Consider the following 18,875-nt stretch of genomic DNA (forward strand, 5'->3'; position numbering starts at 1 on the left):
TTTTTTTCCCCCCCGAGAGCTGGAGGAGACATGCTCATTCGTCTCGCGATTCGGCCTGAAGACACTCCCTCTTCCCGACTAGGCCCATTCATTGGGCCTAATCCAGAGTGGAGTGCGTGACTGGATGCCAGTGCAGTGCATTCAGTTGCGCCTACCCGTTTTTTGGTTTGGAACCTGAGGCGGCCTCTGCCTCCGCCTCAGGTCCTGGACCAAAAAACCCTGTGTGAGCTTACCCTTAAGGTGTTTTTTGTGCTCTTTCACCATAGACACACATAGGTCTGCGGGAGCTGTAGACACCACCCATAGATGAATGCGCCTCCCTCCCCATTCACGAGATCACTTCTACATATACTGCAGCGCCTGTAGGTTTGCTATAAATGTCTGATGAGAGTACAAAGGTGTCAGAGCTTTTATAAGTAGTTGTTCTAGGAAATGTCCATACAAAGCCACATATTCAATGCAGAGAAGGCCACAACGCACCAGGAATATAATTAAAAGCAGCATAAAGGTGACCGACTGCAGAGTGCGAATACTTACAAATTACAATTGTTATGGTATGCCTGAACATAGGCCCCAAGGCCAAGGCTAGATAAAGTAACATTGTAAAAAGGAAAAAAAAAAAAAGCTATAATTATGATTCCCTTGCCCCCATACAGAGGAATATGTTTGATAAAGAGGGATGAGACTTTGCGCTCATCTGGTATGAACTGTAAAGGGGACTGACACTAGTGCCGCCATGATAGTGAGCCAGATCTATACCATAGCATCACATGTACACACAACCTTCAAGAGATTCCAACACACCTGTACCGCTAAGTTAACGTCTGCATAGGGGTGTCCATTGTTCTGATTCGTTGGAGGACAAGAACAATGGATAAACGAATAGCGGAGACATGCAGAGCCCAATGGACCCTATTGATTATAATGGAGGCAGTCAAGTGTCTGTTGTTTTCACTGAAAGCAGAAAAGGAAAAAGTCTTCAACCGATTCTAGGTGCACAAAGTAACGGAGTCTCCGAACTTAGTTTACTCAGACGCAGATGAAAATGTAGCCTAACAAATAGTGTACAAGTCACAAAAGGTCTCTAATATGTATCTATAATATGAGAGCAGATACTGAGATGTCAAAAAGTAAAAGAAAATAAAGGGATTCTATGGCAAAGCTGTCTCACGCCATGTAAAAAAAGAAAAAAAAAAATCCAGGCCACGCGCCAAGACTACTACTGGCTGGCATGAGTCATAAAGCATTCATTATACATCTTTAGCAACCGAATTGGCTGCTATAGTTCGTGTTATTAATGAACACATATAGTGACAGCTTTATATGATAAGACAATATGCAATTCATGAATCAGCAGTATCCGTCACGCCATGAAAAGACATGTAGATTGCCTACATATAGTGGTGGGAACAAGTCAGTGCTCTTCTTAAGATGGTCACACTCCTTCAATACCTGTCCGCCAAATGCTTGCTCATCTGACAGCTATCCTTCCATTCTCAATAGAGAGAAAGGAGAAATCCACCGCCAGGAATCTGTCAGGGATGACTTGCCTGTGATCAACCATGTAGGTAATTCCTTTGTGTTTAGGTGGGATAAGAAAGTGGAGACCAGCAGGGATCCAGTAAGGCCATGTTCACATGACTAAGCCATATCCTGGAATCACAGTCCGTGAGCAGGCCATATTTCCCAGGTATAGGACCTGTCCTGATTTTTATCCTGAGCTCACACCCTATACATGGACCCATGATATTACACAAGTGTGTGTACAGGGCCATATAGAATAAGAGGTCAGTGTGTTAGCACAATGCTAAAGCCCTTGTAAGTGTGTATGAAGTGTTATAGTGAGCTATGATACGGCCTGATTGTGCAGTACCTACGTGACAGTTCAGTACTGTAGTGATCTGTCCGTGTCACTACGAAGTTGCGAGTGACATTCACAAAGTCAGGTTCAGCCCAGGAAATACAGAGAGCGTTTCCCAGATGGTACCAAATCAAGTGCTTATAGCCACGGCACCAGAATGGCCGCATCAGCGATCTCTGAGGTTATTAATGCTTATTTTTTATCCTGCTTTGCCTCTTTGCTCAAACAATTTATCCTGCTACCAGTCCGTCCCCATGCCCCTTACTAAAGCCATCTTTCTCCTACTGCCCAGTGTGTGAAAGACCACAGAAGATCTCTAAGAGCAGGTTCACATCTGCCTTGTTTTGGTCTGCTCTTTTGTTCAGAAACACAAGCTAAACATTGAAATGGATCCATCCAAAGACAGACAACCAATGACTCCATAGGTAACCTCATTAACTATAGCGGAGTGCAATGGGTATCCATTGTTTTCTCTGAGTGTCGGATGAAAAAGTCGCGATTGTAGAATTTTTATTTTTTTTTGTTTCCAGTCTTAGGCTGACATGGTGGAAACACAGCATTTTTTGTCGCACTTTTTACTGCGTTGTTTTGAGCAAAAGCCAGGAAGAGATTGAGCAGAAGGGAGTAGAAGAACTTCTTATTTCTCATTTCTTTTGTAGCCGTTATAAGCTTTGGCTCAAAAAACCGCAGCACAATTTGCATCAACAAAAGCTGCGTTTCCGCAACGTGGGGACTCAGTTTTAAACAGCCTCTGCAGCAGAGCTCCTGATGAAACTGTGAAAGTGTATGGGAACGTCCTCTTAGGGGTGAGAATTAGACATATGCTGTATTTTACCATTGCAGAGTATGTTAGTAGAGACATCACTGGAGGAGACCCTGACCCTCCATCCTACAAGAAAATTCAAAGACTGCCTATAGCTTACCATTAGGGTCTTATAAGGGGTGTGGGATATTGAGTTTAGAACTACGGGTTTTCACAAGAATTAAAGGGGTTATGGAAAATTTGAAAAACATGGCTGCTCCATTCCAAAAATCAGCTCCACATCTCTCCACTGGTTGTATGGGGTATTGTGGCTCAGTCCAATTCATTTCAACGGTAGTACCAATTTCAATATATGGCGTGGAAGGTTTCACTTTTCTAATCCTGCACATGTAAGCGTTAAATGGTGAGAGAAATACATGTATAAAGAACAAAAGGATATTTCTGGACTTTCCTAGAATAGTGTTGGTAAGGAACTAAAGGCAGCTCCAACTGCGCTGTAACATGCCACCCGATTAATAGCTCCCTCCATGTCGCACACACCTCCAAATCCAACAAAGAGGTCATTTATTATCATGGACAACAAACCCATGAAGACTTCCCTGAGTCATACCCTGTGTCATGTCAGCGTCCCCATCAGGGAGACCATTGTCCATGACAGATGGCACGTGTGAGCCGGGCCATACTGTGCAGAGGAGCTGAGGCTCTAGTATAATGGAAAGATTTTAGAAATAAGTGTATCAGATAGTGCCGCACATCTGATGAGGCCTGTAATTGTCTGAATAGGCAATAACTCACAGCAGCGACAGGCAAATGGCTTCAGACGGGGCGGCCTGGAGAACCAGTTTGGCAGTACAGACGGGACTAAATGATTATTGCTGCCAGACAAGGATTCAGATTATATGTGAATAATTGAGGGCTATTCAGTCGTGAGGACACAGAGGTCACGTGCACCTGACAGGGCGAGCCGTCTACACGCCATCGGCTCTCCCCTCGCGATACATATTTGTATTAGCCAAACTGTTCCCAGCAAGGGAGACAGTAATAGCAAACTCACTATTAGAAATAATTTTTTAGAGAATTGGTTAAAAAGATAAGCTTCTCTATGACCCCGTTCACATCATTTCTGGTTCATACCAAGGCTGTGAAATTGACCAACGCTGACTACTTTTCCAAATCATGACTCCAAGTGCTTTATAAATGGCCGACATCCATGGTCAGACAGAGGCAATAAAGATCCTCTATTAAAAATAATGGATCATTTTCTATTGAAGTTGATGCTAGGTTCACACTAGCGCTGGCTGATTCTTGGTCACGTCTGACAGGGGACCAGAACAAGAGACGCGCAGAGATGAGCGAACACTGTTTGGATCAGCCGATTCGAACAGCACGCACCCATAGAAATGAATGGAAGCACCTGTGACGCCGGCCAGCCGCCGGCAAAGTCAGCGTCACAGGTGCTTCCATTCATTTCTATGGGTGCGTGCTGTTCGGATCGGCTGATCCGAACAGTGTTCGCTCATCTCACTAAAACAGCGGTTGCACATGTAGCCCTTGGGCCCTATACACTAGAGTGGGGTTCGCCATTTTCAACCTGAAAGCAGTGGAGGAAAAAAAGTCCACAAGTACGTAACTTGTGAGAGCCCCTTCCTCTCATAACTTGCTTTAGGACAGGGACACACAGGGTAAGTGAGGGTGACTCAGTGGACATTCTTCTGCAGGAAAGCCCTCCACATAAACTGCCCAAATCCTAATAGGGGTAACACCGAAGAACTCATTACCTGAATATTAACCAATACCTTATTTTTAACCAACGGACAAGATTTTCAGCAGCAACCCTGTCCCTTAAGTAAATGCAAACGTTCATAGGGGTGCACACAATTACGTAGAGAGAAAGTATATGCCAGAGTGAAAGAATATACAGAAAGAAAATTATACATATCCAGGCTTCAAAAACATGGCTGCTTCCTTCTTCTCAGGAAGAGACATCACACCTGTTGGTCACGTGGCAATGCCACATCTCAGGCTGGCAATGAGCTGCAGTATGGCCATGCGACCAAGGAACATGATGTCACTTCCTGAGAAGAAGAAAGTAGCCATATTTCTGAAGTCCTGTACAACCCCTTTAAGTGAAGACACCTACAAACATTTTCTGGCAATCTTGGACAATTTTGGTCACTTCTATATTAATAGATGTTCCATTTTTTAGCACAAGTCATCAGGATCTGCCAACTAACGTATATTTTTCGGACTATAAGACGCACTTTTTTCCCAAAAAAAATTTGGGGGGGAAAGAAGGGTGCGTCTTATAGTCTGAATGTGGCCGCAATATGTCCTCATCTAAAGTTAGTTTGCCATTACCCAATATCCTAAAAATCCAGAATGATACGAGATATACCATTCAAATTTATATATACCATGTATGGTCTGTAACAAGCACTATATCGGTGGTTGTCACCCATATCTCAGGGACTTATTTATCATCACCTGAGCAGATACCATTAAACCAGAGAGACAATCACTAAGCCGCGGGCCGGAGGACTAGGGATGAAGAGCACTGTCTTAATGAACGATCATTGGATGAAGTCATCTTACTAAAGGTACACTTAGGTAAATCACTTCGGGTAAAAGCAGATTATCATAGCGTCCTCCATTTATTTAATCAACCAAACAAGCTGTCGTATAGATTGGATCTGCACGCTGCTAATAGACTTTATACTGTATACAGAGCAGGTCAATTTCTATAAAGCAACAAGACTCCAATAGTTGGCACTGCAGCTACACATACTGGGTAGGAGCGTGCCCGCCTAGCATTGTAGAGGTGTCCGTCTGGTACTACAGACACCAACACCTATGTTAAAGGAATTGTCAAGTTCCAGAAAATAAATATTATTGCTTGTATAATGAAAAGTTATGCAATTTTCCAATAAATTTTCAGTATCAACCCTCATGGTGCTGGATCTCTGCTCGCTAAGATTCTTAGTTTTTTTTTTTACAGTGAAAAAAATAAAAAATAAAAAGTCAGTCCATAATCATGTGATGGACACAAAGGTGACTGTAACCAGCTGTGCACCAGTATATCCATCACATAACCCACGGGCTATCTATCACATGACCTGCGGGCATACAAGGTATAGCAATTTACAAATATTGTGTGTTTAAATCAGATTTTTGAACAAAAAATTGCAACTTTTTTTTTTTTGTTTGTTTGCACCGCCCCGTCACTTTCCAAAACAGTGGAAAAAAAGTGAGGACACCCAGAGGATGGGCCATTGTCCCTGCCACATTTATTAATATTATTACCAGGCACGTATGATGCTGGAGACCTACGCCAGCTCCTATCCCTCAACATAGGTGGCCCTCGGTTATAAAGAGGCATGCATGTCGTCCTATATAGGGCACACCTTCTGCCGGCAATAGGGTTAATCTCCCCCACTGTATTTGCTCTCCTATGGATATTTGCATAAACTTCTGAGACGGTAATACCCCTTTAAATACAGAATTCTAAGCCGGCGTAGACGTACAAGCAGCAAATAAAAAGAAATTGGCCTAATTTGTCTGATTTATAGCAAAAACAGATGGCATAAAAAAAATATTGCAACATATGCAAAAACTTGGTAGTACACAAACAGCGGCAGTCTATAAATCCTACCAATAAATCTAGGAACCTATCATAAAGTGAGCCGATCGATTTACTACACATACTTGGTCGCCATGGTGACGGCAGCATGTCACAAGGCCGTAATGGGCAGAGTCATATCTCAGGCGCGGTTATAATGGCTGTGTCTTCTACAAAGCGCCCGCATAATCCATTACCATTATTAGGCCTTTTAGAAAGGGCCGGACCCGCGCAGAGCACTTTCTCTTAATTCACATCTTCCTTCAGGAAAAGCGCAGAGAGAATTACGTTTACTTCTCATAAATTATGCAGATTTTTTTCCACAACTGAAGTCCGCCACCGGCGTACAGTATTGTATAAGCAGCCCTGTGCCCAAATGCAAATGATGTTTTAAGCACAAGCAGCTGCTTGGCATATCATGTAAATGCGGCGTGGTACTGGACTATAGAGCGGATAATACAGGATTATGTCAGACTACTCACCGCTCAGAAAGCTACAAGTCAATAAATCAGGAGAAGGCAGTCAGGCTTGGGGCCGCCCCGGCCTGCAAAGGGTTAAGGCGCGGTGACGATAGAAATGAAAGCTCAATGAATGTTCTAAATTCAATGAGTGTTCTCTAATATAGGCTGGTGTGGGTGCTAACCAACAGCCTGGCAAAGCCGCGTGCCGGCTGAGTAATGATAGGGGGAGTCATTCATTCCAAGGCAAAGAGAGGAACAGCTCAAAGGGGGTTTTGTATATAGCCAAATAAAATCTCTAAGTATATAAAGAACATCGCAGCAACCAATTAAAAGACAGCCAAAGGAAGCCACACGCGGTGCTGTCAGAACACGGCTCACAATGACAAGTCCTTTGGGTCCTTGGTTTGTTGTTTTGTTTTTTGCAAACATGGGCATGCAACTGAGTACCCGGAAGAAAGACCATCAGTGACTACCTTATTGCCCACTCTATTGTCGCCATATGCCCAAATGGCATTTTTGGGCACACGCCTGGCTCAGTGTAAGCTATAGATATGTCAACGTTACCTTCTCATTTATGCTTAGATCACAATGGATCTACAGCGCAAAACTAGATACCAGAACAATAAGATCCACAGTATAATCAAAGAAGTTATACAGGGATCTAAAAACCTTAAAGGAGTTCCCACACATTTTGTAGACCAGTCAGGTAAGGGGAAACTCTCTGTTGTCCGCCACTGCTATGTGGTCCAGCATGTGTCCATGCCTCTGCCGGTGGACCTCCTGCACCACACTTGAGCAATTGGTGACCTCACCAGATACAGGAAAGGAATCTGTGCCATCAGCACCTGGGACAGGTTAGTATTTTTTTCATGTTTCCCCTCCTCCAGTGTTTATGAAATTTGCGGACAAACCCTTAAGGCAGAGTTCATGCATTGTTGAAAAGTTGTTTTGTTTTGGGGATTTTTTGTATATTTTGTTGTGGGTTTTTTGAGCCAAAGTCAAGAGTGGCTTGAAAAGGGATGAGAAATATATATGAAGCTTTTCACCCTTCTGCTATATATGCTCCTGGCTTTGGCTCAAAAAACTGCAGCAAAATCTGCAACAACAAAAAAAAAAAACGTTTTTTCTGCAATGTGTGGACTTCGCCTTAAGGACTTGTCTATACACTGTTTAAAAACTCACTTCCTCCAGGTTTTATTTCAGCCAAACCTCAGGATTCCAGGTGGTCTCCAACGATGGGTGACATGATCAGTATCAGATCTTCCCCCTCCCTGCTCTCTCTCTCTGTAATAGTAAAACTAACCCCTATAGTACAGGAGGAAACTACCTGTGAACATGGGTGAGGAGAAGAATCAACTAGGGTGTTGATTCCGATCGGGCGACTAAGAGAATTTCAACTAGCCCACAAACCCAAGTTTCAACTAAATACAGACCAGATTTGTTACCCAGTAACCCCCAGACCCCTTATACTATTATGGGGTCGCCTATGTTTATACTAAAACTGTCGGAAATAAAAGACTTTTTTCTCCACTTCTTTTCGGCGGCTTCTATGGCAGAGTCTCCAGATGTGAAATGTGAACCTGGCCTTAGGTCTCCTGCACATGACCGTGGTACACAAAACACATGTATACGTGGATCTCCAAAAAGACTTGTATGGTTGTCTGTGTCGCAAATGCAGTCAAAAATAGGAAATGCTTCATAACTTGCAGTCATGTGTCTGGGTCCTTAGAAAATAATGTGTCCGCATTGCAGATAAAGACTACGGTCATGTAAATGAGTCCTTAAAGGGGCTATCCAGGATTAGACTACTTATTTCCTGATAGAGCTCCCCTTCCTCCTCTCAGGAGGTAACATCATGGCGGTAAGATTGAGCTGTTGAATGGCCATGTGACCACCATGATATCACTTTCTGAGAGGAAGAAGTGGAGCTCTGTAATTCTGGATAGCCCCTTTAAACACAATACAGAAGCATAAACCTGAGTTTTCACATGAAGGACTAGTGTACACAGCAATGAGGTGTACTAAAGGTACTATAGACACAAAGAGGGGGAAACTGTTGGCCAAAATGGTACATGGTCATCTTAAAACAGACAAACATCAAAATCTGTGGGTTCAGTTGATCATCTAATGCGTATGAGGAGCCTCCAATCCATTTGTTCTGGGAAAAACAAAACTTGTGGCAGCAGATTTCTCCCCTCTCCCCAATTCAGAAACCAGGTATGTCGCAAAGATAGGTGTTGACATAATGAGGCTTGTACAGAAATAAGGAACAGACGGGAATATTTTTATGTAAATTAATGATTTTTTTTTTTGTAATTTTTTAGACAATCATGAGAACATATTACCCAGGATTTTTTTTTTTTTTTTTTTTTTTTTTTTTTTAAGAGAAAATACAAAGTACACAGTAATTGGATCAATAACCACATGTACCACACAAAGTGTTTTTACGTTTGGTGTTGTAATAGTATCAGCCTGTGTGAATTTGTCCTGAGATCACCTCTTCACACAGGAATATTTTGGTTAGTATTTCTAAGTCAAAACCAAAAATGGTCCAAGACATGGGAGACATGCATACCCTTCTATTATACGTCTCTCTTCCTCTTCACTCATTATTACATTACAATAGTTCAAAGTACTGAACAAATATTAATGCGTGAAGTGTCCAGTTTCGCGCAGCTATCTGTATGGGGCCGCATCCAAACATCATCGAACATGGCGGCCAATGATCGTGTCATTATGTGGGTAGGCAGAAGTATTTACCTGCATATTTATGTGATCACTGACCACTGCGTGCAAGTAGGGGTTCATCCATACGTGAACTGCTGCAAAGTTAGGCTGCTTTCACACGGAGTTACACTCTGCTCATTCAGACACAAACAAGAGTCCGCTGTAAAACAGAATCCCATAGACTTCAATGTGTGCGTAAGACTGGCACACATTGAAGTCTATGGAATTCTGTTTTACAGCGGTCACTTTGACATGTGTTTACGTGTCTGAATGAGCGGAGCGTGACTCCGCGTGAAAGCAGCCTCAGAGTGGGCGGCGTAAAACAGAATCACATTGAGTTCAATGGGTTCAGTCTTACGCGCGCTACCCATTGAAGTCAATGCGAGGCTATTTTACCTACTGCTTTCAATGTGATATGCACGTATCACATTGAAAGCAATAGGTAAAAAAAAAGCCTTCCACTGAGTTCAATGGGTAGCGCGCGTAAGACTGAACCCATTGAACTCAATGGGATTCTGTTTTACGCCGCTCACTCTTAGGCTGCTTTCACGCGGAGTCACGCTCCGCTCATTCAGACACGTAAACACATGTCAAAGTGACTGCTGTAAAACAGAATCCCATAGACTTCAATGTGTGCCGGTCTTACGCACACATTGAAGTCTATGGGATTCTGTTTTACTGCGCTCACTCTGAATGTGTTTAGAGGATTGTCCACAGCACGAGACTCTCCACTGACTTGGCCCATTCTTCTGAGCCTTATCAGCTCTGCATTGGCTATTAGCAGCACAGACCAGAAAATGAAGAGGAATCTGAAACAGACGTCTGCCTCAAACTCCTCCATATTTTCCATCATCTGAACATAGCCTAACATGTAGACACAATACAGCTATCTGCAACCCTTTCTTCATATGAGTGACTCATTGTATAATACCTCCACATGGCAATACATTACAAAGGTTATGGTCCCATACACACACTGAAATTTTGGCCCATGTTCTTTCAGTTATTATGGATCCGTAATATCTGATAGGATAGGGACCCATTTATTTCTTTAGCTCCATAAACATAGCCGTCGTTTTTACTAAGGGCTCGTTCACATCTGCGCCCGGCACTCCGTACTTCAGGTTTCCGTTTCCTGCATAAAACAGAGCAGGAGACGGAAACCCGCAGGAGTCTCTCTCACCCATTCATTTGAATGGGTGAGAAAGCTGTCCGGCCGTGAGCAGCGGTGAGCGATTTATGCTCTCCGCCGCGAAACCGGGTTTTATAATCCGGACACAGAGTCAGACATGCAGTACTCTGTGTCCGGATTTAAAAAAACGGTTTTGCGGCAGAGAGCATAAACCGCTCACCGCCGCTCATGGCCGGACTCGGTCTGGCATGCAGAAGACAGAAAGCTCAGAACGGACAGCTGAACGCAGGTGTGAACCTAGTGTAACTCTAGTGGGGGGAGGCATACAAGTCAGTATGGAGTAGGTCCTATCCCTGTCCTTTTCTAAACCTCAGTCCATCGAGTCTACACACAGATGTCATCCAAGTGCGTCTGTTCAATTTTTCTCAGACCCACAAACAACTCAATGAAGCATCCATGGAGTATACTACAGGTTCGTTTTTGCATTTTAATGGAACAAAAACTCTATAAAAAGACTAGAGGTATATAAAGTAAGTGTTTTATTAACGAAACCTAATAAGGGTATATTCACACTGGGTTTTTCTAGACATCCCTCCAACTCTCCCATTCATGTCAATGGGAATCAGGAGCAGATTTTTTTCCTCTAGGTGATATTTCAGCTAATGGGGGAAAAAACAAAACAAAAAAAAAAAACGCATCATGACCTATCTTCAGGCGGATTCCACCTTGCAAACCCCTTTGAAATGGAGGCAGGAAAAAAAAAAAAAAACAATTTCTGCGGTTATTTGGAGCGTTTTTCTTTGCCCCCATTTCAAGGTTTGCAAGGTAGAATCCGCCAGAATATAGGTCATGACTATCTCTGCAGCTGATAAAAAATCTGTTCTTTGAAGTGAGTAGTAGAGTTGGGAGGCAGATTCGGCCTCAAAAGTTCACCTGCAAAAAACTCTGTGTGAACTTACCCTTTGGGGGCATTCATACAGAGTAAAGTGGCGCTGATAAGTCGCGGCAGAATCAACGCTGATAAAAAGATTCCCATTGACTTCAATGGGTTCAGTTTTGCACACGGAACACATTGAAGTCAATGGGAGTCTTTTTATTAGTGCCGATTCTGCTGCGAGTTATCAAGGCAGAATCCGTGCCACTTCACTCCGTGTGAACTTATCCTTCGCCTTCCAATATAAGCCTTGAGGGCAGACTGTCCGCTTTTTATTACAACACATAGGGATAGACTTCTATGGGGCCACATTATTATTTTACAATACAGCTCATGCCTCTGTAATTGAAAAAATAAAGTATGCCAAAAAAATATATTGAAATGGGAACCATGGAAAGATCATCTATTTTACATAGACTATAGTGGAAATATAGATTATTGTACCGGACTAGAAATGCGTGGCAGACTATGCTTTTCTGTACTGCAAAAAAATGGACAGCTATAGGATTTTTTAATCATTTAAGTCTATATGAAACAGATGACTTTTCCTTGGCAGTGTTTGCATACTTTATTTGGCATGTTTTTTTCATAATGTATTGTAAAAATGTGATATGAACCTAGACCTAGCCTTACCAGTCCATACAATGCTGAGACTTACAGAGGTACAATACAGTCATGTCAATGAACCCCAAGGGTACGCCCAGCCTTATGGGATATGCATTGCACAGGAAAAAGAGAAATGAGTTGCAGATTTTCACCGTAAAGGGTGAAATTCATGGTGAGAATCTGGACTTTACATTAACACACTGTGCAGATTTTCCACGTTTCAGATTTTCTAACTGAATGAAAAATCTGCAGCATAGTTGCTTCGTGTGAACATACCCTTAGATGCCCTTGGTAACCTTTTCTAGCCCAAAACCAATTCTATTCCAACCAAAACAGTTGTTTTAATCCCAACTATAAGATACCACATGTGGATTTTCTGTACAGTTAGTGTCGTTTTCACTGACTACGAAACTATTGACAGCGGTCACACAACTATAGACAACTTAAAGGTACAAAAGTGACAGGGTTCAATATAATACATACAGGACATGCAGCCCCGCGACATCAAGGTTATACGTAAATGACACCTTGTGCCATGTAATGAAATACTCGACATACGGTGCAATTTTCATAAGCGCCAAGTCATGTGACTTTGCAAGGCTCATCATACAGGTCTATGGAGATGCTCCATTGACTTCTACCAAGGAGGACACGTAACGGTGCATTATTTGCAGTTAACCTGTCACATAGACTTCCAGATGCAAACATGGTGCCCAACAAATAAGTGGCAGGTACAAGTGCCCAGCATTAGTGACAGCCTAAATACAGGTGAACCCCTGAGGGCAGTGGCACACAATGGCAGAGAGGCCCAGCACCCCATAGTGCACCCCCTCCCTGCAGCACAGTGTACCCCTGGGGTGCAGGATGACAGAGCAGGCCCTGGCACAGCTAGGAAGGAAGCAAAAGGATGGCGAGGAGACAGCAGCAGCAGCACCCGCGCATGCGCACTGAGGCGCCGGTGGCCACTATAAGGCAGGAAGAGCTGGCAGCAGCAGACAATAGGAGAGAACACCGGACTCTCATCATCCTCATCACTCACCGACACGCAGGGGCTGGAGGTCGTGCTGGGGGTGGGGGATCGCTGCACCGTAACCAAAGCCATCTAGTAGCGGATGTAGGAACACTGTAGTCGCGACCGGCCTGTCATTATTATCCCATGGACTAATGGGGGGAGGCCGGCTATCCCGCTCACATCAACGACTCCTGCGAGCTACTACAACGCCCAATATCCAGCGGACGCTGTCCAAACCCGCCGCCTGTCCCCACACTGATAGGAGAGGCGGCAGCGCTGTGTGTATGTCCCGGCCGCACATGCGCAGAGTGTCAGCCGTCACTTAGCCACACCTGTTTAACCCCTCCCGCGCTGGAGCGCTGTTCATCTTCTTATATCCTCGCTAGGAATTACCTATAAATCCGATCTTCTATGTTATAACAGTCCTATAAACGTCTATGTGTCAGAAAACTACCCCATAACCTAAAAAAAGTGAAGAGATCACTGAGCAGACGGCAAGGAAAGGGTGCTTAACCCCTGTGTTACCGCTGCCATCCACATTTATGTAGTAGAGCCAAGCTGAATATGTCAGATCATTAGACAGTGTGTAGATCACATCCCATCAGCGCCCCTGGGGAATGGAGATCATGAGGAGGAATCAGCTTTATAGGTTACAAATTTATGGCTGAAAAGAAAGAAGAAAAAGCCAATGGCCGGAGATTATCCTATCAGAAATCCATGGCGGTGACTGGGGCACATCAATAACCAAGGCTAATGAATGACGTGGGCAGTGAGGGCAGTGGCAGGCGCTGGGCGATGGAGGATTATTGCAGCATTGATGGATCGTTCAATGTGGCGCCAAAATGTCATAATGTAAATAGGACGAGCAACCGAAACCAATGATCGCTGTGAAATGGATTGTTTATCCAATAAAAACGATCCTTCTTCTTATCGTATCGGGTCATACAATGGTGACGTATATATAAAATATAAGGCTATGTTCACACCTGCGCCATGGGCTGTGTTAGGAGCCACCATCACAAATTCTTTAATCGCGGATGAAAAAGCGCAGCAAGCTGCACTATTGTCTGGCAAGATGACACACGCCATAACAGAAACCTTACAAACCCCATAATAGTCACTGGGGTCAGTTGGCACCTTTGGTGTCCATATTATTATGGATCCCCATCTCAGTGATAGATAAACAGAAGCACTGATAGAGGCCGCTGGGGCTAATAGTAGTTACTTTGTCTCACCCCATGTGTTTTATTCCCATTAGCATGGCTCAGTACTACTCTATAATGGTGCTGGCGCTGCTGCATCTGCGTAAAAGAGTGAGGCTAGGCCTACTTGATGACTTTGACCGTGACTCCAATCACTTAAGCAAAGATTGCCTGGTCTCCCTGCAACACCTTCACTAATGTTAGCAAATGGAGTCACATTGAAACCCCTAGTGCACCATGATTGTGTGGCAAATTGACTCCATAGTCATCGCCTTTAGTGTCCATCATAAAAATTTAATATAGTGCCCTATATGGTGTTTTGGAGTTAGAGAATAAGGCTCGGCCTACATGGCAGCTTTAGCCGTGACTCCTGTCACATAACCAATTTGGCAACTCCCTTCACCACTGTTAGTTGTGACCCCTCGTTTGCTGAGACTGCAACTTATAGTTGCAAAAAAGTCAACTAGAATTTGAGATCGCGACACACTAGAGGTTGCAATGCAACTCCATTTACTAGCAGTCTCAGACTGGCCCACAAGTAAACCGATGAATAACCCTATCAATATCTGAAGGCAGGCATATTTATACAGGAATAGAGTGTTAGATGCAAAATAGATGGAAAGCAGAATATGCAAATAGACAGTTCAAAAAAAACATATATCAGTTCACAGGAAAGTTCTCTGGGTTTATGCCTGCCTTCAGATATTGTGTTATACCAGCCTGATGAAGGGATAGCTTTAATATCCTGAAAGCTCGCAATATGTCACCATTTTTTAAGTTAGGGGGCGTTCACGCTACCGTCGGTGTCCGACAGGTAGTGTCCGCTCCTAGTGTCCGCTCAAAATCTGTCGCGGACATTAGGAGCGGACACTAGCTGTGTCCGTGACACCTGTCATTCTTTTCAATGGGCATCGGGTGCGTTCTTTTGCACTCCGTGCCCGTCCTTCCCTGTCCGCAAGTGAAGATGTCCGACTTCTCAAGCGGACAGAAGAACCCTGGTTCTTCTGTCCGCTTGAGAAGTCGGACATCTTCACTTGCGGACAGGGAAGGACGGGCACGGAGTGCAAAAGAACGCACCCGATGCCCATTGAAATGAATGACAGGTGTCACGGACACAGCTAGTGTCCGCTCCTAATGTCTGTGACAGATTTTGAGGGGACACTAGGAGCGGACACTACCTGTCGGACACCGACGGTAGTGTGAACGCTCCCTTAGCCATTAATAAAGGTATCAACTACTGAGAACTTCTCTCAAATTTTTTTTATTTCATATCCACTGGCTAACACGGTATCAAGATATTTTTCCTTATATAACATTAGAGAAGGAGTCGCAGGGTGACCCAGTGATCTTTGGATTCTTGTGACCAAAGTCACTTTGTAGCCCTTGCCTAAAGAAGCAGAATCTCTTCTTTTCTCCGTGTACAGTGTATGACAGATGTCGTAGAAGATAGGCTTTATCCACCAGCTCAGGACCAGCTGAAAATGAGAGACAGCCCGTACAGGGGAAAATACAGAAAATGCACGATACAAGGCATATAATGGCTACTCCTCATGTACACACATGCTAGCCTAATCTGAACAGGTAGAAACATTTCGGTATGTTTTCAGTTTAGCATACATGTGGCAGTCTCTTAGGCTATGTTCACACTGCATGAATAAATAGAGCTGGAACTCGGCTTTCTGGTGTAGAGTTGCCATAAAATTTATGTGCTGTTTAGAACCATTATGATTCATCTGCCAGATCCTAATAGGCATCCATAATAAAGCGGGATGATTTAGCACACAGTCAGTACGTCAGTTTCACCAGTTAGTCTAATCCCATAATGTCTTATGATATTTATTGCATTATATTGTATAAAGGTCATGCAGTAGCACAGTTTCTATTATCACCTGATGTAAAGTGCAATTAATTCCTCCCCTTGTTAAAGTGTAACAGAAGCGTGAGTCAATGGCAGGAGGAAATGGCCGGAATATCTTCTACGCTTTAGTTTATTTAAAAAGATGTGAGACTTGGATGGGCCATCGATATAATGCAGACAAGACCTCACTAGAACTACTTAAAGGAGTGCTAAACCTAATGTAGAAAATCTAAAAAATTCATCTACAAAAAAAAAAATAAGCTGCTGACATCATGTACTTATCTGTATGCAAATACTTCCGGAGATCAGAACTGGAGATATGAGAGGTGAAAGAGTCATCAAGATGGAAGACATTCCTTTTTAATATAAATTTTATCGCTATTTCAAATAAGTAAGGGTGTGTTCACACCTGCGCCAGTTCTACATTCAGGGTTTCCATCCTCGAATACGCTTAAAAAATATGGAGAGAAAAGCTCTGCAAGCTGGACATTTCTCTCCACATTTTCAGGTGGAAACCTGGTGGACCACATTATAGTCCATTGGGTCCACGTGTAACCACTTTTTAAGCATATAGGTTTCCATTCTTTGGGTTCCCGAGCAGACCCAAAGAACAGAAATCCAGGCGCAGGTTTGAACCTAGTGTAACAAATATACAGTATCACAACATGAAAAATAACAAATTGTATATTTCTAGATATTCTGCCAGTAATCCCACCAGATACTCCCAACATCTCCCCACCCTGAAATGACTGATTCCACTGGATTGGAAATATAAAAAAAAACACGAAAACTTGGTAATCTTCAGTAGTTGATACCTTTTTAATGGCTAACTCCACTGGATTGGAGAGCTCCACTGGATTGGGATGAGATATAGCATTAGTAAAGTAGAATGTGTTTGTAGTGGGGCCCCAACACAAATTGGCCTCATTCTCCCAAGAAAAATTGGCTTTATTTCCCCCAAAAAAAAACCTTTTCTGGAGGTGGAGGCCGCCTCAGGTTCCAGACCAAAATACGAGTAGCTGCGACTGGACACCAGTGCAGTGCACCAGCGTCCATTTGCGCACTCTGCTCCGGATTAGGCCCGAATTAATGGGTCTACTCAGGAGGGAGTGTCTTCAGGCGGATGTCGTAAGGCGAATCCACCTGAAAGAATGAGCATGAACTGACCGGATCCCATTGATTTCAATGGGAGCCGTCTTTTTTGGTCAGGATTTTGAGGCAGATACGGCCTTTTGAGGCAGAACTAACCCTAAGGCTAAGGCCCCACGTTGCGGAAACGCAACTTTTTTTTGTTGCAGATTTTGATGTGTTTTTTACAGCAAAAGCCAATAGTGGCTACAAATGGAATCAGAAATATATAGAAAGCTCTTATACTTCTAACTTCTGCTCCATCTATTCCTGGCTTTGAGTCAAAAAACCTCAACAAAATTTGCAACAAAAAAAGCTGTGTTTCCGCAATGTGGGACTTTAGCCTTAGGGGGCGTTCCACTCAGCTACTGTGCTGCCCCCACCCCATGCTATTATGTCCCCCATCACCCCCAAAAAATGGACTTGTGATGGATTTAGAGTAAACAGACACTAAGGAACAACAGATAAAATCCTATTGAAATTATTTTTATCAGATTTATGACGGTTCTGTTTGTGTCCGTTGTTAACATTTTGTAATGGTTGTTAGCAATGGACACTAGCAGTAATGTGAACACCCCCTTAACACTACAACATGCGGACACACCTCAGCATATTCCGGAGGTTCTCTGGCCATCCTTGTGTTATGTTGTCTCCACCACCTCTCAACTGAGACATAAATCAGTTTCAACAGACGTCTTATAGTGTTTGATAGTTCACCTGACAGGAAAAATTCATGCTGCTTGTGCCAAATTCTGATCCTTCATGATGCACCATAAGGCCAGGGCTCCACGTGACGGAAATGCTGCAGAAAAAAAACACAGTGTTTTACAGTCACAGCAAAGTGGGGATGGGATTCTAGAGAATCCCATCCCCACTTTGTATTAAAATACATTGCGGTTTTGGAAATTGCAGAATGTCAATTATATCTACGGAAACACCGGCGGTTTCTCTATAGGTATAATTGAAGCAGAAAATTTGCAGAGGAAACCTCTGGGAACTTTCTGTGTAAAGCACTGCAGGAAGAACTGCGATGTATTGCTGCTACAGCTTTTCCTGCAGCACTTTTTACTGCAGGATGCCGCGTGGGGCCTTAGCCTAAATCTGGATTTACCTGACTCACTGCTGATTTTCCACTGCTCAGTTATCCATTGTTTAGGCTCTTATTTACTGGAGTGTTACCTTTCAAATTCCCATAGATATCAATGATACTGAAACTGCTTGTCTGCTGTCATAGTCCATCTATGTTAGGAAATGACAAGTTGTACCCTCAGACACCAGCCTCTTGGGGGCGTTCACACTACCGTTGGTGACAGTCGGCAGTGTCTGTAGCTATTGTCCGTTACAAGATTTTAGCAACAGACACTAGCTAAACCGTCACAAATCCGTTAAAATTTCCATTCATTTCAATGGGATTTTATATTGTGTCCATTTACACCCAATCCATCAAAAGTCTGGGTTTTTTTTCCAGTGAACAAAAAATACTACATGAAAGACTTTTCTGTCCATTGATAAAAATGGACAGCAAGTGTCCGTTATTTTTTTAGCATTGAAGTGTATGGGCAACGGACTTATAAC

At 43.3% G+C, this 18,875-nt stretch overlaps 1 protein-coding gene across 2 annotated transcripts in view; it reads right to left on the minus strand.

The window, feature by feature from the left end:
- SSH2 (slingshot protein phosphatase 2) overlaps nucleotides 1–13,396 on the minus strand; it is a 163,370-nt gene extending 149,974 nt beyond the window's left edge. For both annotated transcript variants that reach the window (XM_075263730.1, XM_075263728.1), the window contains exon 1: nucleotides 13,140–13,396. In XM_075263730.1, the coding sequence (XP_075119831.1) occupies nucleotides 13,140–13,202 (63 nt within the window). In that variant the 5' untranslated portion in view covers nucleotides 13,203–13,396. The remainder of the gene's footprint in view (nucleotides 1–13,139) is intronic.
- Nucleotides 13,397–18,875: the final 5,479 nt, after the last annotated feature.

The sequence above is a fragment of the Leptodactylus fuscus genome, chromosome 2 (assembly GCF_031893055.1).
Source record: "Leptodactylus fuscus isolate aLepFus1 chromosome 2, aLepFus1.hap2, whole genome shotgun sequence".
NCBI lineage: Eukaryota > Metazoa > Chordata > Amphibia > Anura > Leptodactylidae > Leptodactylus > Leptodactylus fuscus.